This window comes from Bos javanicus, chromosome 2 (assembly GCF_032452875.1).
Source record: "Bos javanicus breed banteng chromosome 2, ARS-OSU_banteng_1.0, whole genome shotgun sequence".
Taxonomy (NCBI): domain Eukaryota; kingdom Metazoa; phylum Chordata; class Mammalia; order Artiodactyla; family Bovidae; genus Bos; species Bos javanicus.
Genome location: NC_083869.1, coordinates 28,251,748 through 28,275,428, shown reverse-complemented (window position 1 = coordinate 28,275,428; position 23,681 = coordinate 28,251,748). Strand labels below are relative to the sequence as shown.

At 41.1% G+C, this 23,681-nt stretch overlaps 1 protein-coding gene and 1 long non-coding RNA gene across 4 annotated transcripts in view; one reads left to right on the top strand and one right to left on the bottom strand.

Moving 5' to 3' along the window:
• Nucleotides 1-5,632: 5,632 nt before the first annotated feature.
• Nucleotides 5,633-23,681, bottom strand: part of STK39 (serine/threonine kinase 39) — a 319,217-nt gene continuing 301,168 nt past the window's right edge. For 2 of the 3 annotated variants that reach the window (XM_061436130.1, XM_061436142.1), the window contains 2 exons: nt 20,131-20,195; nt 5,633-7,177 (listed from right to left, as the gene is read on the bottom strand). In XM_061436130.1, the coding sequence (XP_061292114.1) occupies nt 7,103-7,177; nt 20,131-20,195 (140 nt within the window). In that variant the 3' untranslated portion in view covers nt 5,633-7,102. Of the gene's footprint in view, nt 7,178-20,130; nt 20,196-23,681 lie in introns of those variants that run through there. The other variant, XR_009740264.1, reaches the window with a different exon arrangement.
• Nucleotides 7,177-10,096, top strand: LOC133259107 (uncharacterized). The gene is made up of 3 exons (XR_009740265.1): nt 7,177-7,447; nt 8,577-8,656; nt 8,793-10,096. It is a non-coding gene; the product is annotated as an uncharacterized LOC133259107 (long non-coding RNA).

The window sequence follows — 23,681 nt, the reverse complement described above, 5'->3', positions numbered from 1 at the left end:
ATTATCCGTTTCCACACTTTAAACATGTTATGCCATTCCCTTCTAGCCTGCAGTGAGTGTTTCTGCAGAAAAAATCTCTCATAGCCTTATGAGGGTTGCCTTGTATGTGACTCCTTGCTTTTCTCTTGCTGTCTTTAGAATTCTCTCACTAACTTCTGCCATTTTAATTTTGATGCCTAGATGTGAATCTTTTGGGATTCATCTTGTTTGGGACTCTGTTCTTCCTGTACCTGGATGTGTTTCCTTCTTCAGATTCAGGAACTTTTCAACCATAATTTCACTAAATACATTTTCAACCCCTTTTGCTCTCTCTTCTCCTTCTGGAACCCTAATAATGCCAATGTTGATACACATGATGTTGTCCCAAATGTTCCTTAAACTGTTTTAATTTCAAAAATTTGTTTTCTTTTTGTTATCCTAATTGAGTGATTTCCATTATTCTATTTTCCAGATCAGGTGTTCTGTATCAGTTGGTTTGCTGTTAATTCCTTCTAGTGTGTTTTCATTTATCATATTTTTTAGTTCTGATTGGTTCTTTTTTACTTTCTAGTCCCTTGTTTGGAGAAGGCAATGGCACCCCACTCCAGTACTCTTGCCTGGAAAATCCCATGGATGGAGGAGCCTGGTAGGCTGCAGTCCATGGGGTCACTAAGAGTCGGGCACGACTGAGTGACTTCACTTTCACTTTTCACTTTCATGCATTGGAGAAGGAAATGGCAACCCACTCCAGTGTTCTTGCCTGGAGAATCCCAGGGACAGGGGAGCCTGGTTGGCTGCCGTCTATGGGGTCGCATAGAGTCGGACATGACTGAAGCGACTTAGCAGCAGCAGCAGCAGTCCCTTGTTATAGTTCACGCTATGTTCATCTGTTATTTTCCCTAATTCAGTTAACATTATTACTAATTCTCTGAACTAGTAAATTGTGTATCTGTTTCATTCGGTTTTTCAGGGTTTTTTTCCCCTTTCTTGTTCTTTTATTTGAAACAAATTTCTCTGTCTTCTCATTTTGCTTATCTTTTTCTCTTTGAAATTAGATAAAGGTTACCTATCCTGGTCCTGAATGGGGTGTCCTTGTGTGGGAGCATCCTTGTGCAGTCTGCATGTGCCTGGTGGCTTTGATGGGTGAGCTGTGTCTGAAGTGCGTTCGAGTCACATTTCTCCTCTGGGTAGGCTGGCAGTGATCACTATTGCTAGGAGGTGGAGCTGGAGATGGCAGAGATGGGGGAGGGTTAGGGCTAGAGCCAGATGCGAGAGGGGGACTTCTCTGCTCAGTAGCCAACAGCATCCTGTCAAGGGATAGGAGCATGTCCAAAGTTGCTACACCAGAAGCCCCGAGGGTCAAGTCAGAGCTGCTTCTGTTCCCTCAGTGTGTGCTCTCCCCCTCCCAGCACTGGCACCTGTGCCCCATAAGGGAGCACTGTTGGAGCACGTGCCCTGTGCAGGCCAGGGTGTGAGTTGGCACGGTCCATGCATGCCAGTCAGAGCTCCAGACTGCTGCCTCTGCAGGTGCCGGTAATGGTCACCCTCTCCCTGTTCAGGTACAGTGCTGGATCCAGGTTGGCACCATCCTCCATGGCAAAGCACTCTCCAGCAGCAGCAGCCTTTGCTCTAGTGGGAAGCTGTGCTGTGGAGCAAGAGGGGCCACAGCGTGTGCTGGAGTGATCCCACCTCTGGCCAGAGCACTGACCTTTCACCCCTGTGACCACAAGGGTGGATGCCTTGCCAGGTCTGAGCCGACTCTGTTCCTGACAGCTGGGCACTCACCTTGGCTGCCGTAGCCTTTGCCTTAGTATGGAGCTGCTCTGCAGCTTAGTATGGAGCTTGCTCCTATGCAGAGCAAGAGGAACGACGGTGGGTGCTCAGCTTGGCCTGGGCCTGCACAAGGGCAGTTACAGAAAACCAGGCAAAGTCTGGGGTCCTTTCAGTCTGCTTCCTCTGCCTCGTTGAGGGAGTAAAGAGTGTGTGTGCATTTCTTAAGAGTGGTCTAGGTTTCTGACAGCCCCACTGTCAGTCTCACTGATATTCAAACCTGCCATGAGACTTTTCCTTCCAGTGTTGGATCCCAGGGATGGGGTGTCTGATACATGGTTCAAACTCCTCACTCCCCAGGTAGGGTGTAAGCCCCCTCCTCTTCTGTGTTCCCCTCCAGGGGCACAGGTCCTGCCCTGATTGCTTCTCTTCCCTTCCTGATCCCGACTCTGTGTGGATCTTTCTTACAGCCTTTCGGATGCTGAATACTCCTTCTGCCAGTCTCTAGTTTGTTTCCAGTGAGAACTGCTCACATTTTTGATGTCTTCATGGGGGGAGGTGAGCTCCATGTCCTCCTACTCCACCATCTTGATCTCCTCGTCTTATAGACTCATTAGTTTACTGAACGGTCTACCTAAACAATAAGCTGGTTTCTTCTGTGATAAAATACAAATCTTGGTTTCTCAAGCCAGTATTCTACATAAGCGATAAATACACTACAGGAATCGTTATTCTATTACTGACCTTTCTTCATTCTGTAACAAATTCAAATAATAGCATAAGATTGTAATTCTTAATAATATTCCTTGCCCTTTGAGTTATGAGCTAAATTATACAGGTTCAATAAACCCCTTCAGCTAATGATGCTCATTTTGTAGGCTGTAATTCATGTAGGGGAAGTATTATGTACTTTTCTTCAAGCATCCATTGGCTTGGCATAGATGCACAGTACCTGATAAGCTAATTGTGCCAATTTGTCTTCTGTTCTTAGGTGTCTGAACTAGCCATGGTTAGGGTTGTTGAATAAGGTGTAAGAAGACAGGTAAAGAAGCAGCATTGTTATTGGACCATGCTTTTTCTCTGTGGCAAAAAAGCATTGAGGCAATCACTGAGACATTTTGGAAACAGGTACTTTTTGCTATTTTTTATGGCTTGTCTATTCCAGTGGAGTGCCAGTTCCTTTTTTGTGATGTTTTGGGTGTTAACTGATATTGTATCTCAGGTCCCTGAGGGAGTCAGTCATTTAGTCATATTTTAAACATATGCCTTTACAGTCTCCACTCTTTATATGCATTAAACAGTTTACTCATTCTTGGTAGTACACATTCTAAATACCTAACTCCAGGAATTATTTTATCCACTTAAAGGGAATACTCTTATGATCAAACCTCATTACTTAAAATTTTAGTTCATGCCAATATGCAATGGAAATTGTCACTTGAAAACCATCTGATTATGGCAATTCTGCCTAGTGGTAGACCTCTTTTCTAGGTTGGGACATTCTGGCCCGAAGGCTATGTTTTAGCACCACCCACCTTGGCACACCACTTAACGCCCAACCCTGCCCTTTAATATCCTGGTGAGAGTATGAAATGGGTAGATTAGACAAATGTGTGCAACAGAAAAATGAGGGTATGTTTGAGTTCCTTTAATTGTATCATAGTTGGATAAAGCCACTTTTGGATAAGCCAGAAGTATGCTCTCTATACTTCTACTGTAGGTATGGATAAATTTAAGCTGATCATATGACTTTACTATAACAAATTCAATGGGTCTAAGCAATAGCTTCTCTTATCCAATATATCTCTAGGGCAAAAAAAGACCTCAGATCATTTACTGTCAAATATGAATCCTAATTTCTGGCAAAGTCCTCCCTCCAGTGCTAATTGGTTATTTTCACCATCTCTGTAATTACTTGTAGATTCTGCTTGCCAACTTAACTTTGGAAGGTTAACCAGGAAAGTATGTTGCTTAACATGAAACAGGTCACAGGTGCATTGTTGAGATGAGTGAAAATTCTGATTGAAAAAAAAAAATTCCTATGCTAGGATTTTATATGGTATTAGATTTGTTTTTTGAGGGAATTCTTGACTCTTCACAAAAGACTACTACTTCACCCTACTCCGACATGAAGAGGCATGAAGAGCTACCATATTTACCAGCATATAAGATATGTAATGGGAGAAGGCAATGGCACCCCACTCCAGTACTCTTGCCTGGAAAATCCCATGGACAGAGGAGCCTGGTAGGCTGCAGTCCATGGGGTCGCTAAGAGTCGGACACAACTGAGCGACTTTACTTTCACTTTTCACTTTCCTGCATTGGAGAAGGAAATGGCAACCCACTCCAGTGTTCTTGCCTGGAGAATCCCAGGGACGGGGAGCCTGGTGGGCTGCCGTCTATGGGGTCGCACCGAGTCGGACATGACTGAAGCAACTTAGCAGCAGCAGCAGCAGCAAGATATGTAACACATAGGAAAATGGGTTAACTTTCCAAGAATAATTTTTTGGAAAAAGATTGTTTTCACACACAGTCTAGAAGTGTCTCTGAAAGTTGTCCTATATACAGAAAACCATGTTGTTCAAATAAGAACAATATATGGACATTAAAATGAGATGATAATGTCCTTCCATTTTAGATCTCTGCAAGTTGACCACAGTCGGAGCACAGGGGACGCTGGACAGATTTTGTTTGTATGAAATGAGTCCCTTAATTTTATGAAGAAGTGTAAACCCTCCTGTTTGCCAGAGCATGTGAGCTGTCCAAATAAATAATGCCAAGTATCTGTGTTTAGCAAAGTTTAGGTTTTTGCCAGTGAGCAGAATCACAATGTGTCATGTTTAATCAAAAGCTTGATTAGGAGAAATAGTCACACAGGATTGCCTAAAGGAAATGTACCCTACTCATCCCACCCAACTTTAACTGCTGTATCTTTCTAGACCACACGTGAGAGCAACTGCTTGGATCATGATCTCAGCTCCTAGCTGACCAGCACTTCCTATCACATACCCTGCATGTGAGCCACCACAGAAAGCACTGGAAAGGGTAAGTGTTCAAAACCTGGAATATATGGGTCAATGCTTTGAGAGTTTCTAAGTTTCTAAATTCATAACTCGAACTTCCTAGAAGAATTTCATTCCAGGCATTAGTACTAGGAAAAATCAGCGTTCATCCTTACTTGAAGGAGAAACGATGTTACTCTTCACCGCTGGTGGGTTGGGAGCTCTAATCCCAGGCTGTGTGCTGACTGACCAGGACCTCGTCATGAGCTTCTGTGCCCTAATTTTACACTTGCAGTTATCTTGGTAGCCAGTTCTTACTGACCCTTCATCTTAATTTATGTACTTGAAAAAAATATTTATCTTGGTATCTGGTATATATAAGCTCCTTCAAATACCACTAGAAAACATATGGGAATATGAGCATAAAGGAATATGAGCATAAAAAAATTAAGCATTTAGTCATCGCTGTATTGCAAAACAGAGTTCTATATAGTTCCTCATGTATGTTTTACTCTGAATAGAATGTGTGGGTTTTTTCTTACAGTTTTGGCCACAAGTTGTGCAGCAGATGTCAGGAGGCCAAGAAGCTGTGAAAGGCCCTGGCCAAGTCCCCTAACCGTTCTGGCCTTAGTGGTTGGAAGGAATTCTTCCCACTTGTCTGCAGCAGCCCTTTGTTTTTGACGTAAAGATAGACTGTCTACATTGAGAGTGACTGTCTCTCATTCTTTTTGTCAAGCTAATTGTCAAACCTGATTCTCCGCGACGAGCTGGATGCTTTAGTCTTCCTCCAGGGCACTTTTCACCAGGTAATTCTCACTAGGCCTTTTACGAAAGTGCTAAATGTCACTGCAGCGGGAGGAATGAGACAATGCCACGCTCTCTCTTTGTGCAACAATACACGTTTATTGTCCTTTTACCTCTGCAGTCATCTTTGAGTAATTGTTGTGTAAACAATAGAATGGAATGAAATTACATTAAGTTGTATGCAAATGGCTCTAGAACACCTTAACAATTATGACAAGGCAATTATAAATAACTTTTTTTTTCCTTAGTAATATATATTTGCTTTTTAAAGTACATTAAAGAGCTGCCATATCTAGGGTTAGCTAGGAAAGAGCAAATGGTACCATCTGGGAGCCACCACCCTGAAAGTTTAGACTCCAATTTTGAAAATCTGATGGTTTACTATTCCATAATGTATAGTCAAGCAGAGGGCGATTTGGGTTGAAAGTATGTATTCTTGAAACTTAACAGCGTTTTACCTTTTAGTCATTGCACAAAACCCTTTCTATTATTTTTCACTCCATCTGGGTATTCTGCAGAATTTCAAGTAAAACACGGATTCTGGTATTTTTCAAGTTTATCGCCTTTGGAACGACAGATTCTATCATTTCAGGAGACATCAAATCAGAGGTGGGTACATAATTAGCAATCTAACAGAATGGCGCCATTTTATAGAGCATCCTAAACGTTCCAGTGAAGCAAAACTTACATATGCCACTTTATGTAGAGGAAATTTTAGATCTGAGACTATTCCAGAGTAAAGCAGCCTCAGGCACATTCTTAATATGAATTTTTTTTTCCCACAAGGCACCTCCCTCTCCCAGGAGACAATCAGATTGTGAACTGGTTTTCAGGCAAACCAAGAGAGTAAGCATCCTAGTTCCTAATTCAGTCATTTCAAAAATCACAAGTTATAAATACTCGAAAGATAGACCTGAAGTTTTTTGTTTAAATAACAAGAGTAACTGCAGGAAGCATATATAATCAAAAACTTTTTTTTTCTTTCTTATAGCTAAGGTGTGTAATGCATAAATATATGAAAAATAAAATTCACAGTCAGTTTTAAAACTAGAATTCAAGTTTGGCTAATAAATCTTAATTTTATAAGTATATTAATTTCTAAATACAACATAAGAGGAGGCAGTATTGTCAGATGTACAATTAAAGTATTATAACAGAAAGGACAACAATGAGAGAAGAAATAGGCTTCTGATAGAAAAGATTCCTTTTGTTGCCAATAAATCGGGCCACCTGAGTGTTTCAGCTTCTTTTCACTTAAGGGAGATCCAAATTGGTTGCTGAGGATATTAAATAGATTTTGAAAAACTGAGCAACAGTCGTGCAGCTGTGGCATTTGCTTGTTCTCATACTGTGGGTTGCTAGAGAATAAAGCAGAACTCAGTGTTGTTAAGTTTAAAAAAAATTCTCTTTTATCCCATTACGTTGAAGCCGGCCTCTTCACAATCCTCTGATTTTGCTAGGGGGTGGGAGGAAGTGGCAAGAAAGGTTGGAGGGAGGGTGTGGCGAGGGGAGGCATGACAGATCAGGGCGACATCAAGGGACAGGTATCAGCTGACACTCAACTGAGCAAACCCGATCAGCTTCACTTCGTCGGGAATCTCCGACCCATCACAGCCAGAAGCCTGAAAAGGTAAAAAGAAAGCCTCAGTGCCGGTTGGTTGGTAGCGGCCTTTTACAGAGCTGTTCGTGGGAAGGCGGGTCCATGGGCAGTCTATGGGGCCAGGGGTTCCATCTCCGCCAGCAGACATGCTAAGAATCCCTTTCTTCAGTGACTCCTGGGTGTCAACTGCTCTGAGAAATCTGATCATCAAGCCCATTGAGGACAGAGGCGAGAGGCTTTGCTGCCCATGAAATGGAACCGCCAGTGAGCCAGCCACAGGACTGCCGGGAAGGTACATACACAGTCTCAACAACCACTATGTAAAATGTAGTTTTAAATATGCCTTACTTTTAAAAGACTATTATGAAAATGAGCAGAAGAGATCTAATAGGCCACACTCAAGGGTAAGTTGGTTTTTACCAAAATCATCATCTCTGTCAAACTGGTCAGGAGAAAAAGGTCACCAAGTAGTAGAATGGCTCATGATAGACAACTGTTGTTTAAATATGAGTAATTTTTACAGGGAAAGGTACCATACGTTTTTTTCTGTAACAGAATTTGTAAAACTTTAGGACATATTTAGTGCCTTAAAATTGGCCCAGATTACAGAATGCAAAGTATTTTATCATGTCAAAATTCAAAGAAACTGTAAATAAGCCCTTGCCCATCAAAATTCTCACTGGCCCTAATTTACAACTTATTCTCCTCTTTACCTCCCTTTCCTATATGATGGCTCAGTAGTAAAGAATTTGCCTGCAATGCAGGAGACACAGGTTCGATCCCTGGTTGGGAAGATCTCCTGGAGAAGGAAATGGCTACCCACTGCCAGTATTCTTGCCTGGAGAATTTAATGAACAGAGGAGCCTGGTGGGCTACAGTCCATGGGGTCGCAAAGAGTCGGATACGACTGAGGAACTAACCTATAGACACACAGAGTACTCAGACCACCATTTAAATCGCCTCTACGGTACATAAATCAGAACTGGACATTACGTAAGTACCACAAAGTGGGGTGAGAAAAGTTTGAATGTCTGGGAATGGGCAATTAATTACCAAAGGGACATAGGAACGTTTTCTTGGCTGACCGCCTGCTAAATAATGGTGAAAACAGCTAATTTCCCAGGGTCCAAAGCCCTTTCCAATCCTCACAGTGAAGCCGCTTAGCACCGTTCCAAAACACTACAGAACTCAGCCCTTTGCCAACCCCAGCATTTTCCTTTAAAATAGGCAGCTAAGTAGAACATATAACTTGAATATTTGAAATAATTATCCTTAACATTCAGTGTGAGCAGTTATGCTTAATAAGAAAAGCCATAGCCTAAAGAGTAGGAATATTAGATAACATTTAAATAATTTACTTTGTGCCTGTCTCTAGTTTCAACGGACAGATAAAGTACAATTTTCATTGTTTGCATTGCCAGGGGCAGAAAGATCAGAAGCTCTCCTTATCACTGCTAACAAAGCAGCACTGGCAGAAACGGCTTCTCAGCTGAGATTTCTGGTGGGTGTTTATCACACCAACACTGTGACCTTTACCACCACCACCACCCCGCCCTCCCCTGCCACCCGACCATTCTTCTCGTACTACCACTGTTTCTTGACATCTTTCTAAACCTTCCCTTCTTCTCTCCTTGTAGCTATTGCTAACAGCACTTCCTCAACTCACTGATGGGGGCAGAGATGACCTGTGTAGAAAACTGACAAACATCTGAGGCCAAACTGTTCTTTTAACAAGTGTGAAGCCACATCCATGCATTTGAAAGCTGTATCTAGCTGTGACTAGCAGGAGCTGAAAATAGCTAGAAATAAAAACTAAGTCTTGTGGTGAAGAGTAATGAAACTGAGAATTTGTGTAACCAAAGCAGTGATTATGTGGGTACAGTGAGGTCATGTCCCATTCTACGTTCTGTCTGTCTCCTGGCAAAGAGGCACAGGCCAGGTGATTGGCTTTGCTTCAGGACACTCAGCCTTCCCTCCTCCATGTTGCTAGCTCTGATTTAAGCCTCTTAAATCAGAGGCCTTAAATCCTCTTAAATCCTTACCTCTTTGTGGCCTGAAAAATGATCATGAGGACAACAAGCAAATGATACTGAAATCTCCACAAGAGAGACCAGAAACCCTTAAGGCAGCAGTTCTCAAACTTTATCAAGAACTCCAAATGATATGTCCACGTGGATTGTATTTATTGTACTTAGAAATATTATTAAATATTTATATAAACAAATGTGACTTAAACTTAGAAGCTTTTGCACAGTAAAGAAAATCATAAACAAAATGAAAAGATAACCTATGGAACGGGGTAAAATATTTGCAAACAATGCCACTGACAAGGGTTTAATTTCTAGTATACAAAGAACTCAAAGAAACAAAAAATCCAATCAAAAAATGGGCAGAGGACCTAAATAGAGATTTTTCCAAAGAAATACAAATGGCCAATAACCACACAAAGAGATGCTCAGCATCACTATTTACTAGAGAAAAACAAATCTACAATGATGTACCACCTCATACCAGTCAGAACAGCCACAAATGCTAGAGTATGGAGAAAAGGGAGCCCTCCTACACTGTTGGTGGAAATATAAGTTGTTGTAGTCACTGTGGAAACCAGTACAGAGGGTTCTCAGAAAAGCAAAAATAGAATTACCTACCCTACAATCCAGCAATCCCATTCCCACCATTGTAGATACCAGTTCCAGTCTGTTATCTACAACACATAAACAGACTCACAGACATAAAGACTTGTGGTTGCCAAGGGGAATGAGAGGTGGGGGAGTGCTGCATTGGGAGCTTGGGGTTAGCAGAACTATTACATGTAGAAAAACAAGGATCTACTTTATAGCAGAGAGCTTACAATCAATATTCTATAATAAACCATAATAGGAAAGAATGTGTGTGTGTATATATAACTCAATCACTTTGCTGTACAGCAGAAATTAACACATTGTAAATCAACTTCAATAAAAATATTTTTAGTAATGTTAAAGTATTGAATCTATATTAAAACAAAATATGTTTAGGTTATGTTGTATTTACTGTCTTAGAAAATAAAAGGTGTTTCTAAAGTATTCAGTTACTGATTCATTAAACATCACAGAAATAAGCCCACTGCATGCTAATAGTTTCCCAAAACAAAATTAAGAGTGGCACTGCTTTTTACACTTTCTCAAATCTCAAATGTTTTGCTTAATAAAAATGGCCAGATTCTCACACCTGTATGCGCAGTCACTCCACTGCTGTTTTCCTTAAAGTATACAAAGAAAATCCGGTCTCTCACAAATATCTAGTTGGAAAAGGGGAGAGTATCTTAATAGCCTTTCCAAGTAATTGTGGACATCATTTGTCACTATGCCAAAACTTTCCAAGTGCTATTTTCATAAAGCTTAGTTGCAATATAAAATGTAAAACCAACATGTTAAACTTTTCATAAATGTTATGGTAAACATTGGTCTATTTTGATGGATCTTTTACCCATGTATAATTTTTCAGCATCACTGAGCTAGCAAATGTTCCAAATGTTGACATATTACACAGTATCAATACATTATTATTACCAATCTCATCGGATAAGGCTTTAAATACTGGGGGTAGGGTTGTGGGTGTCTGTCAAACTTACTACGGCAGATACAAGTTTTCTAAAATCCTGTTTTTTGCTTGAAATGTGAAATTTCTTATTGACAACAAATACTGTCCATTGTTTTCCTTGATGTGTCAGGCTTACTGGGTTCATTTTGAAACAAATGTCTGCCAGATCCCTAGTCTGAAGAGCCAATGTTTCTCAGCTGTTCTTCCAAGTAAAAGTGATGTTCCATGAAAAAAAAAAAAAAAAGCTAGTTTGGCTCACAACTCAATCTCACCAGTGCTTTCCCTAGAGACAACCATCACACTTAAGTACTGAAGAGATGCTTCCCATCTCATCGCACAGAATATTAAAAAGATGTGTTCTCAAGTGGGGATTTAAGCCAGTTGCACTTTTAAAATTTTTATTTATTTACAGAGTGATAGAGTGAGTGCTTTAAAGATGATGGCTATTACTACAGTTTGATGTTTCTGCTTTGGTTTCTGCCAACATTACTAGGTTTGACCACAGTGGCTTTTACACCAATGTTAACACTACGGAAAAAGCCAAGTAACATCTTAGTGTTCTTATGAACATTCAGGATCCCTTAAAATAGAAGTCTCAAGGAACCCCAGAAGTTCAAGACCCACGTTTCGAGAACCTCCACTTCAAAGGAAAATGTACACGCTATCAGGAACTTACCGTGGTAGTGTAATACCACTACTGCCACTCAAGTGTCTGAACTCTGATTCCTGAACGTGCCCACCAGACCAGCAGGTGTGGCCTTCATCGTGTGGAGGAGCTTAAGATGTGGCTGTCCAACGTCAATCCTAAGAATTCCCTCCACTGCCAGCCTGGGTGCACTTTGGAACCACCAGGAGAGTTTGAAAACATACCCGTGCCCATGTCCACTCCAGAAGTTGTGACTGAATTGGTCTGGGGTGTGGCCTAGGCACTGGGATTTTCTGAGCTCCCCAGGTGAGTCAGTGGAGTTTGAGAACCTCTGTTTTACCCTAGTGTCCCTTTCCTTTAGAGCCATGGTTCCCAAACTTTAGCATCAGAATCACCCCAGAGTGTGTTAACGCAGGTTCCTGTGCCTGATTCCCTCCAGATTCTGATTCCTCAGGCCTGGGATGGAACCCCAGAATTCACATTTTTATAAAGGTTCCAGGTGAAGCTGACACTATCCGTCTGAGGACCACACTTTGCAGAACCATTGTTTCAGACGGAATAGGACACAGAGCTGCTACATGGACCTTCTTGAACTGACACTTTCAGCAGGAGGAGTAAGTTAATACTCTCAGCTACTTTTTATATCATTTGAGTCCTGGCTTTACGTGTACTTTGGGAAATATCACCTTAATCACTCAGCCTTGATAAATCAGGCTCTTTGGCCATTAATTACCAAAATGCATATAAAACTGCTATCTGTTCAACATCACCAATTATTAGAGAAATGTACCAGCTCACACCAGCCAGAATGTCCATCATTCAAAAGCCTACAAATAACAAATGCTAGACAGAGTGTGGAGAAAACGGAACTCTCCTATGCTGTTGTCACAGCCACCATGGAAAATAGTATGGAGGGCCTCAGAACACTAACAATAGAACTACCATGTGACCCAGCAATCCCACTTCTGGGTACAAATCCACACAAAACTCGAATCCAAAAAGTTACCTGCACCCCTAGGTTCAGAGCACTGCTATTCACAACCGCCAGCACATGGAAACAGCCTGAATGTCCACTGACAGATGAATGGGTAAAGAAGATGTGGTGCATATACACGATGGAATACTACTGAGCCATAAGACAGAATGAACTATGGACACGAGTTTGAGTGAACTCCGGGAGATGGTGTTGGACAGGGAGGCCTGGTGTGCTGTGATTCATGGGGTCGCAAAGAGTCAGACACAACTGAACTGAACTGAATGCCATTTGCAGCAACATGAGTGGAACTAGAGATGATCATACTAAGCGAAGTCAGAAAGACAAACACCATACCGTAACACTTATATGTGGAATCTAAACTATGACACCAACGAACGTATCTTTGATACAGAAACAGAATCAGGCATATAGAGAACAGACTGATGGTTGCCAAGGGACAATGAGTTGGGGGAGGGTTGGAGGCTGGGGTGAGCAGATTCAGCAGATGTAAGCTTCTATATATAGAAGGAATTTTTATATATAGAAGGAATAAACAACAAGGTCCTACTGTATAGCTCAGAAAACTATATTCAGTACCCTTTGATAAACCACAATGAAAAAGAACATTGAAGTATATGTATAACTTTTCTGTACAGCAGAAATTAACACACTGCAAATCAACTAGACGTCAATAAAAAATTGCTATCTGCAATGCACGTTAGTAAACTTTAGAAACTAAGTTCATACTGCTCATGTGGGTACCAGTTGGGTGTTAATTACATGTATAGTTGACCCTTGAACAATGGAGGGGTTGGAGGTGCCAGCCCTCCAAGCAGTCAGAAACCCACATATAACTTACATTTGTCCCTCCTTAAATATGGTTCCTCTATCTGCAAGTTGAACTAACCACAGATTGTTATTACCTGTTTATTGAAAAAAATTCATGTCTAATTGGATCATGCAGTTCAAACCTATGTTGTTCAAGGGTCAGCTGTACTTACAATTTGTGTTCTATCTTCTCTCTGTCTCTCTTTAGTCATTAAGTCATATCCTACTCTTGCGACCCCATGGACTGTAGCCTGCCAGGCTCCTCTCTCTGTCCATGGGATTCTCTGGGCAACAATGGGTTGCTATTTCTTTCTCCAGTTCTATCTTCAAGGGGAAATTAAATATTTTGTATTGTCACTAACGCAGTTTCAAAAATTCTACATTGAAAGCAGCAAGACTTACCTACTTTACACAACTGCAAGGTAGCAAATTAAAAAATGACTTAAAAAACATTTATGAAAACTAGCCTCAAGGCTTACAACAATAAAACCATACTGATAATGTCAAACCCAAAGCACGTACTACTTGAGCTGAAATGCCCTCTATGCCTGAACTGCTTTGTTGAAAGTGAAAAGGTTTCTGATCTCCCAGTTCCCAGCAGTGCCAACAATGAAAATCATACTTCACTTATTATCTTTCCTGTCAAATGAAGCTAGAGATCTCACTGGGTGGAGGAAAAAAAGTGAATGTATTTCTTTAAATAACAATATTCTTGCTCCTCAAGGCCATTTTTTTTTTTAAGTTAAAATATATACACAGATATACAAGAGACACTTTTTTAAGCTTGAGCCAAATATTTCTTAATAGCGGTGGGAGTTAAGAGGAAAGAGACTGGAGAATGAGTTGTCCACATATAACATGCTTTCCAGCCTTGGCTAAACACTGGGACCACCAGAGGGTGCTTTCAAAGTTCCCAAAGCCCAGGCTGCAGGAAGAACAATTAGGCTATTTGGAATAGGACCCACGCGTGAGTAATTTTCTAAAGTGTCCTCACCATCCCTTGAGTGAAACCACTGTGCAGCCAGTTGAAGAACCACAGTATTAATAATTACATAATTTTCAGGTCCCTGACATTCTCCTTTAGAAAGCAAAGAAAGCGCTGAGATTAAAATGATGAACAGTTGACAGGACTATAAGCAGTAGCAGCTTAGGAGGAAAAATGCTTCCAAAACACTTTGATCTAAATAACCAGACTGGATCTCTGTGGTTTTACCAGGATGTTAAGTGTCCCACAGACGATTAAGCCAAGAAGCAGTTCAAACGAGCTGTGTCAAGTGGGTCTCAAACTGGCTGGCAACTGACAACCACAAAGAAAACCTTCTCAGGCTTTAACTAACTAGAGCTAGATGGAAAGTTAAATGACAGAAATAGAAGGTCATCCCTGAGTTTGGCTTTATTTAACATCTTTATCTTTTGAGGAAAAACCATCACTTTTCATTCACCGGGAATGCCGCACATTACCGCCTTCTCAAGCCATAAGGGAGAAGGAAGACTTGCATGCTTCTCCTGCAGGTCTCCTGCACCAGACAGGCCGATATTACTCTGCTTAAGGGACAAAGGAGATCCGGTCTCAACCAGTGTGTGTCCAGTCCTCCAAAAGGTGAATCCGTAAAGAACCAGAAAACTATAATACCATAAGGGTGCGAGGTTCTGACTGTAAGACTGAACAGTTGTTGAGCATGGGGCCATGATGCTAGACCAGAGTTGAACTCCCAGCTTTTGCACCATATGATCTTGGGCAAGTTAACCTCACAGAGCCTCTGATTCCCCAAACATGGGATGGACCCAATGACATCACCATCTTGGGGGATCATGAGGACTAAATTAACTGAGATGATGTAAAATACTTCATGCTCTGTTCTGCAAACAGTGGATGCACATGAAACAGCAGTGATTCCTGTCATTTCTACAGGCAAGGCCAACGGATTCTGACAGAGACTTCAAAAGAGGACATGAAGCTGAGGTCACAATCTTAGTTTTCAGGAATCAAAACAAAGGTAAAGAAAAGAATGATGGCTCAAGTTTTTAAAATGAGGCTTGTGTTATTCTGATGTATTTTAATTATGATCAGTTGAGTTCAGTCGCTCAGTCGTGTCTGATTCTGCAACCCCATGGACTGCAGCATGCCAGGTCTCCCTGTTCATCACCAGTTCCTGCAGTTTACCCAAACTCATGTCCATTGAGTCAGTGATGCCATCTAAAAATCTCATCCTGTGTCGTCCCTTTTCCTCCTGCTTTCAATCTTTCCCAACATCAGGGTCTTTTCAAATGAGTCAGCTCTTTGTATTAGGTGGCCAAAATACTGGAGTTTCAGCTTCAACATCAGTCCTTCCAATGAACACCCAGGACTGATCTCCTTTAAGATGGACTGGTTGGATCTCCTTGCAGTCCGAGGGACTCTCAAGAGTCTTCTCCAACACCACAGTTCAAAAGCATCAATTCTTCAGCACTCAGCTTTCTTTATAGTCCAAGTCTCACATCCATACATGACTACTGGAAAAACCATAGCCTTGACTAGACGGACCTTTGTTGACAAAGTAATGTCTCTGCTTTTGAATATGCTGTCTAGGTTGGTCATAACTTTCCTTCCAAGGATTAAGTGTCTTTTAATTTCATGGCTGCAATCACCATCTGCAGTGATTTTGGAGCCCCCAAAATAAAGTCAGCCACTGTTTCCCCATCTATTTGCCATGAAGTGATGGGACCAGATGCCATGATCTTAGTTTTCTGAATGTTGAGCTTTAAGCCAACTTTTTCACTCTCCTCTTTCACTTTCATCAAGAGGCTCTTTAGTTCTTCTTCACTTTCTGCCATAAGGGTGGTGTCATCTGCATATCTGAGGTTACTGATATTTCTCCCGGCAATGTTGATTCCAGCTTGTGCTTCCTCCAGCCCAGCATTTCTCATGATGTACTCTGCATGTAAGTTAAATAAGCAGGGTGACAATATACAGCCTTGATGTACTCCTTTTCCTATTTGGAACCAGTCTGTTGTTCCATGTCCAGGAGATCCAAGACAGAAGAGCCTCTAGATGTATATTAGAGACACAAATAAGATTCTACACAATTTTGTTAGGTAGCAAGTTAAGGGATGAGGGATGAAGGTGACCTAGCCAAAAAGGATGCAAGCTGATCTCTAAACCCTACCCCAGAAACGCCGAGGAGAGCTCACAGATATGCTACAAAAAGAACCTCAAGAGATTTTTCTAACTCCTGCAAGTAGGCCCTAGGCACACAGTGGATACAAACTAACCACAGGGGCTTCTCCAACTCCAGCACATGCACACATGCACAGCTGTGTCAAGTAACCTTAGGCAGCTAGCAGTCTGTTAAGGATTCATAAACATTCTATACATACATACATTTGATTATAACAGACTGAATTATGGGAAAGACATAAGTAATAGAGCCTGCTGTGCAACTTGCAACTGTCAATCAAAACTCAGTCCACACCCATCTAGATGAATATGTAAAATGACTATTTTGCATGTGCCCAGACATGTCCTATTCCCTGATTGTCCTCGAGTGTACCTATTTGCATTCTGCACAGGGCATGAACCAAGAGGAGGAGACAGAGAGTATAAAAAGGGAAGACAGTATAAAAAGGGAAGTCAAGAGGCATCATTGCCACTCCTTCAGGGCTGGCCATCTTCAGCCTATTTAATAAAACAGCTTGAGCTGTAACCAGTCTGTTGTTTCAAACCCTTGCTATGATGAGACAGGAGCTGAGAAATCCTGCCTGCTTGAGCTGTGACAAGACTAGAACTGAGGGAGAGAAATACACCAACCTAAAAGTTTCACTATAATATAACCTTCCAGAGAGAGAATACTGGAGGAGAACCAAGACCAGAATTGGATGTCCAAAAGAGCTTGCTGGATAAGTGAAATTAAAGCAGAAAACTGGAACGTGCCTAGGTGTTGTGAGTCAGAGACCAGGCTGGGTAAAGTTGGGAGACAAGGAAATTTTAGTAAGATGGAAAAGTACATTCAAAGGGTCAGTGGAGGAAAATAGGAACAGGACTAGAGAGAAAAATGAATGAATGGGGGGTGGGGTAAAGAAAGGCAGAGCAGGATCTAAAGGAGGTTTGATTGGGGTGTACTTCCTTAGCCACAATGTTTGAGTTTCAGAAAAGGACAGTGGAGAGCCAGTCAAGTATCTGTGGGCATTCTGGAATTAAGGATTCATGGCAAATAGATGGGGAAACAGTGGCTGACTTTATCTTTATGGGCTCCAAAATCACTGCAGATGGTGACTGCAGCCATGAAATTAAAAGACACTTAATCCTTCGAAGGAAAGTTATGAGCAACCTAGACAGCATATTCAAAAGCAGAGACATTACTTTGTCAACAAAGGTCCGTCTAGTCAAGGCTATGGTTTTTCCAGTGGTCATGTATGGATGTGAGAGTTGGACTGTGAAGAAAGCTGAGTGCCAAAGAATTGATGCTTTTGAACTGTGGTGTTGGAGAAGACTCTTGAGAGTCCCTTGAACTGCAAGGAGATCCAAACAGTCCATCCTAAAGGAGATCAGTCCTGGGTGTTCATTGGAAGGACTGATGTTGAAGCTGAAACTCCAATACTTTGGCCACCTGATGTGAAGAGCTGACTCATTTGAAAAGATCCTGATGTTGGCAAAGATTGAGGGCAGGAAGAGAAGGGGACAACAGAGTATGAGATGGTTGGATGGCATCACTGACTCAATGGACATGAGTTTGAGTAAACTCTGGAAATTGGTGATGGACAGCAAGGCCTCACGTGCTGCGGTTTATGGGGTCACAGACAGTCAGACACGAACGTGCGGCTTCACTTTCACTTTCAGTACTGTGAAAGGGCTGGGGTAGCCACTCCTATTTTATAGGTAAGTGAATTTAGAGACAATGGGAATAAGCCAGCATAAAAGTTTTAATCTCTTGTCCCTAGGTTTACGTGTTCAAAGTTTGGAAAATGTCCTGGAGGTATTATATGCTGTAACTTCTTTTTTTGCAGAATAAAAAATAAATAAACGTTAATTCTGACTTGAAATGCAGACACGGGGTGCCATTTTTCTCATCCATATATCCTCATATAAATGAAATATGTTTACAAGATGCAGGTGAATTAGAAACATAACAGAAGTGAAAAGAAGAGTCCTAAGCTAGAAGATAAAGTTTCCAATTTGTTAATTTCTCACTCTTTGTCTGACTAAAATGTTCTTTTATTATCAAAACAAAATTGATTTCTTCAGCTGAATTCTTTCTGTGAAAATCCTTGTGTTTTTCTTTTATCACCCAGCCTGGCCATCTGAAATTAGATGAGGAGCAAGGTCCAGAAAGTTAATTAGCACTAGGCTAACATTTACTGTAACGAATCATTTAGCATTTTTTGGCCATGCACATTTTCCATTAAATTTTCACAAGAAATAAAAAAGACCATTAATATGTTGTGCACAGCAAAGTGTTGGTCATCTAGATCTTAAACTGCTTAGCACTCTGGCAGGCCCTTGCTAAGATTAATTTATAGTTTAAAAAATTTGTCATTTACTATACCGTCTGCAAAAACTTTCCAGAAAAGCATCACTTTTGACTAGTTGGATTTCTCTCCATTTCTAGCCAGGATCACAGGCTCTTAGTTTCACAAAGACCCCAGAATGCTCCATATCTGTATCTCTGTGGCCACCCTATTTATAAACCGAAAATCTACCAGTGCAGGAAAAACTGCTGGAATATTTCCTCTCCATGAGAATCTGTTACTGTGATTTGAAATGTGGAGTTAAAACGCCATGTCTTTGTTCATTAGCTTTCAGAGGGCAGTTCTACAATCGCTTCCAATTACTTAAACCATTTCTACAACAATCGGCCTCCATTTTTAAAAGTTAGGACCACTTGGCTTTTGCTTCAGAAAAGGTTTGTTAAGAGTGTTGCTTCAAACTCAGATTAATTTGTCTTTCTGGTCAAGTTGCTGTACAAACTGGAAGCAAAAGGGTACAGACTTCAAGACTTCTCAAATGGTTAAAGATATGATGGTAAAAGAACAAACCACACTTATGGAAGAGGAAATTTCCAGTCATGATTAGAACGTATTCCCAAGTCACAAAAAAGAACAAAATAATGCCATTTGCAGCAATGTGGATGGATGTAGAGATTGTCATAATGAGTTACAGTAAGTCAGAGAAAGACAAATATCATATGATACCATGTATATGTGGAACCTGAAAAAATGGTACAAATGAACTTATTTACAAAACAAATAAAGTCATACATGTAGAAAACAAGCTTATGGTTATCAGTGGGGAAAGGGAAGGTGACGGATAAATTGGGAGACTGAAACTGCCATATACACACTGCTGCTGCTGCTGCTAAGTTGCTTCAGTCATGTCCGACTCAGTGCGACCCCATAGACGGCAGCCCACCAGGCTCCCCCGTCCCTGGGATTCTCCAGGCAAGAACACTGGAGTGGGTTGCCATTTCCTTCTCCAATGCATGAAAGTGAAAAGTGAAAGTGAAGTCGCTCAGTCGTGTCTGACTCTTAGCGACCCCATGGACTGTAGCCTACCAGGCTCCTCCGTCCATGGGATTTTCCAGGCAAGAGTACTACATAAAATATATAACTAGTAAGGACCTACTGTATAGCACAGGGAACTCTACTCAATACCCTGTACAGACATATATAGGAAAAGAATCTGAAAAAAAGAAGTAGATATATGTATAACTGATTCACTTTGCTGTTTCCCAATTCACTTTTCTGTACACCTGAAACTAACACACCCTTCTAAATCAATTATATTCTAATTAAAAAAAAAAAATTCTCATGTTGACCAGCCAAATAACGAATCCAAAAATGGATTCCCACTTCCCTACCCCCCAAAACCAACAACAGAATTATGGAACAGGTTATTAAATGACATTACTATTACTTGTTGGCACAGCATGGCGAAATCTTTACCTTCATTCCGTAACTTTCCACTTACCAACTTAAATGTCAATGTTTTTAAAGCTTTGGGATCATCTACAATCTTCTGTAAATTAGCAGCCACTGTAAAATATAAACACAGAGAAAAAGTGTCCAGATTATTTCCAATAACACTGGATTTTCACATCAGTGCTTCAGAAAATTTGACTAATGATGCAATAACCTGCAAAATAATTTCTTTCACAGACATTACAAAGTCCATATAAATGACCAAATTACTCTCATAAAGACATTTTCTACCACAACCTGCATCTTCAGTGCATCAATTAATCAGTATACACTGGTCCCACATTTTCTACAATAAAAGAGAAATTACTTACTAGTGGAAAGTAGAAAATGATAGTAGCCCCCAGTGTTTCCACTACCTGGACTTTCTCAACACTCATTAATAAGAGATGTATTAGCCAGGACAGGGCAGTTCAAAACAAAGAGGAAACTGCTTTCTCTGGAAATAATAGGTCAGCATTTTGAACTCCTGTCCCTATAAATTCACTCAGTTCTCTGCACCCATTTTTCTCAAAGTAATAAAATACAGTGGATACCCTCCACAACTCAGGCATGTGTCTTAGTGCTTTCAGAGCATGGCGATCTGTCAAAGCAGTGATACCACCCTGAGCAACACCTGAGCTGGGTGCACAGGGCCAAGCACTAAGGTTGTCCATTTGGAGCTCAGCAGGGCAGATACGTTTTTAGTAATAGCCAGATTCATCAGAGATCTGTCCTGCTCTCTGTGGTGCCATGATGCTTCATAGAGAAGTCAGCCTTCCCTGCAGAGGGTCCTGTTTGTGAACAGGATTCTCATGAGATGATGCTGATAAAAATTTAACACCTTGCTCCTTCTACCTCCAAACCCAAAGTATAAAGCTGAATGTCAAGTACGTGCTGTTGGTCAAAGAAAGAGAAGTTGGTATTGAAGAAATTAAGAAAGTCCTGTCCATCATTTTTATTTTCCAAGAGGAAAATCCCCTGCTGCTTCAATAATCAGCCATCTAAAAAGTTATCTGAATACTTGAAGAAAAAATTTAAGAGAAAAATAGTAAACATACAAATATTTTGAGAAAAATGTTTCAAGTATAAAGTTTCTAAGTAGAAAAAAAATCTGTGCAAATTTTATTTTTCTCTAAGGTAGGCTGAAAACAACCTAGATACATGGATTTTTGACGGAATAGTTTCATTTAATCCATCTGCTGCAGAGGAAAAAAAAAGAAAATTAAATCTTCACTATGGCCTGTTTCTCTTCATAAACCGTTGCAAACACCGTTTTATCTTCATCTTGACCTCTTAATACTCCCAAGTAACTGACAAAGTTTCATTTGTGCTAACACCCCTCGCCCCCATTCATCTTTTTCTCTCCCGTGTTTTTGCCCACACAAGCAAATGTACACATATATCACATAGAGATCCTGAGCCACCAACCTCCATCTTCTTTTGGCTTCCTCTACAGTTTCCCAAACTTATCTCAGATACAAAAATCATCTGCTAATCAACAAAAAATACCAGCTCATGGAGTGCAAAGCTCTGCTGTAAAATTCTGCCCACTAAAGCCAGTACTGATGATGTCAGGGCGTTCTGACTATATACAGATTGCAGCAACTGAACAGAGTCACCCTCTTCTTAAAGCATAAAAGTGTTCTAATAGTTCTTTGGATCTGAGCTGATTTCATGAGTGGCCATAAAGTCTCCACATGAATTTCAGTCCTTTCATTAGAGTCTCTCCATTAATGTAGATGATTTACTGCCTTGTTCTGGGTCATCTATTTCCAGTCTGCTCTCTAACGTTCCGCCAAAAGCAGAGCTGTGTCCTACACTAATTCACAACCCTCTCTCTGGTGGACACACATCTGCGCTAGGGCCAGTTTCCAAGGAACGTGGCTAGAAGCAGGCTATAGCCTGGAGGGCAACACTGAGCTGCTGGCATCTTAAACAATCGTCTCAGAAACCACATCCCCAGTTGTGAACCCTGCACCTCGAAGGACATTAGAAATTCAAATTCTGTCTTCTGCTCAAAGCAAAAATAGCAAAACTGGCCACTTACCTGATTACTTATCCCAGCTGCTAGGCTTATTTTCAATTTAGTTGATTCTAATTTGTTGTAAAGTGCTACAAAATAACTTCATTTAACTGACATCACATAAAATTCAGGGTGATGCTAATTTCTCTTCTAGTAGCAATGCTCATTAAAAAGATGGGTGTCACTGTTTTCTCCCTTCTCCTGACTGCACCTGGAGTTCTAAAATAAAAAAATGCTCCTTACCTGGAACGTGAGCTGAGAAGGAAGGGCTGGGTGTTACTTTAGACTTCCTCAAGTATGTGCTGAAACTTCATGTTTTAACATACTCTAGTTTCCAAAAACAAAAAAAGGCGGGGCGGTGGGGAGGTTCCTGAACTCAGTGACCGTCAACTCATTTCGGACCCCTCTCGGCTTTCCCAAGAAAGACTCACGCGCCTCGTTTCTGAGGCAGACTCTGTGTTACTCCTTGAACTTGTCCGTTCCCTCCTCCCCAGCCCACTGTCTTTGGTCTTGGTGCTTTCTCTGTGTCTTGACCACACAAGACACAGGTGATACTCACTGAGGCCTTCTTGCCTACACTGGGGTACGTGACACCTTTTTGTGAACAGTCTATTTTTTTTGTTTGTTTCCTATTCTTGTGTCCCTGCATCACACTTCAGGGTTGAATCTCTATCAGGGCTAGAAGTTTCTGTCTGCTCTCTTGGATAACATCTGGCCTAAGTATTGTCCTTTATAAAGCTGTAATAATAACATTAACCACATGGGAGAAGGATGCTAATGTTCAATACTCCCGTGAATCTAACAGAGAAGGAAATAGGACTGTCCCAGGGGATAATGGAGTTGATATCTCTCTGGCAAACTAAGTCAGGCATTTCCCAGACACTAGCTTCTCCATAATTTCCTTGTACTACTCAAATTCTGCACACTTTGACAGCAAAGTCACAGTTAGATAACGAGTATTTACAGTTTGTGTTTGTATTCTGAGTGATTATTCAAAACCTGAACTTTTCTCCCCCCATGCTAGTGTGTTTCACCTTAATCTCATATAGTAGTGATGTTCTAATGGAGGTGACTTAATTGGAGCTATCCTCAAACAAAAGCTTTGGGGAAAAGCACACCAAATGAACCCCAAAGCTGATGTATTCCCCTAGCAAGAAATTCTAAGACAAGGGCACAGACTTGGGTTACCTGACAAGATGATAATAACATCATAATATGTTTTACTCAAAGACACACCCTGTAGGTTGCATGGGTACAGAAAGGTGGCATGAGATTACAAAGACAGAGACATGGGTGCCAAAAGAGAACTGAAGCCCTAAATAAGGAGAAGAGGAGAGGCTAGGAGGCTGGGTTTCTTAGATACTGCTGTAACACTAATGCAAAGTTGTGGCTAATTAACAACTCAGTTCGGGACAAAGGAAGAGATCTGCCCTATAATTTTCTCTAAATGTCTGGGCTCCTATCTTCAGGAGATGCAGTGTAGCACAGTCTGCAACAGCCTGAATTCTCCAGCCAGGGTGTCTGCGTTCAAATCCCCC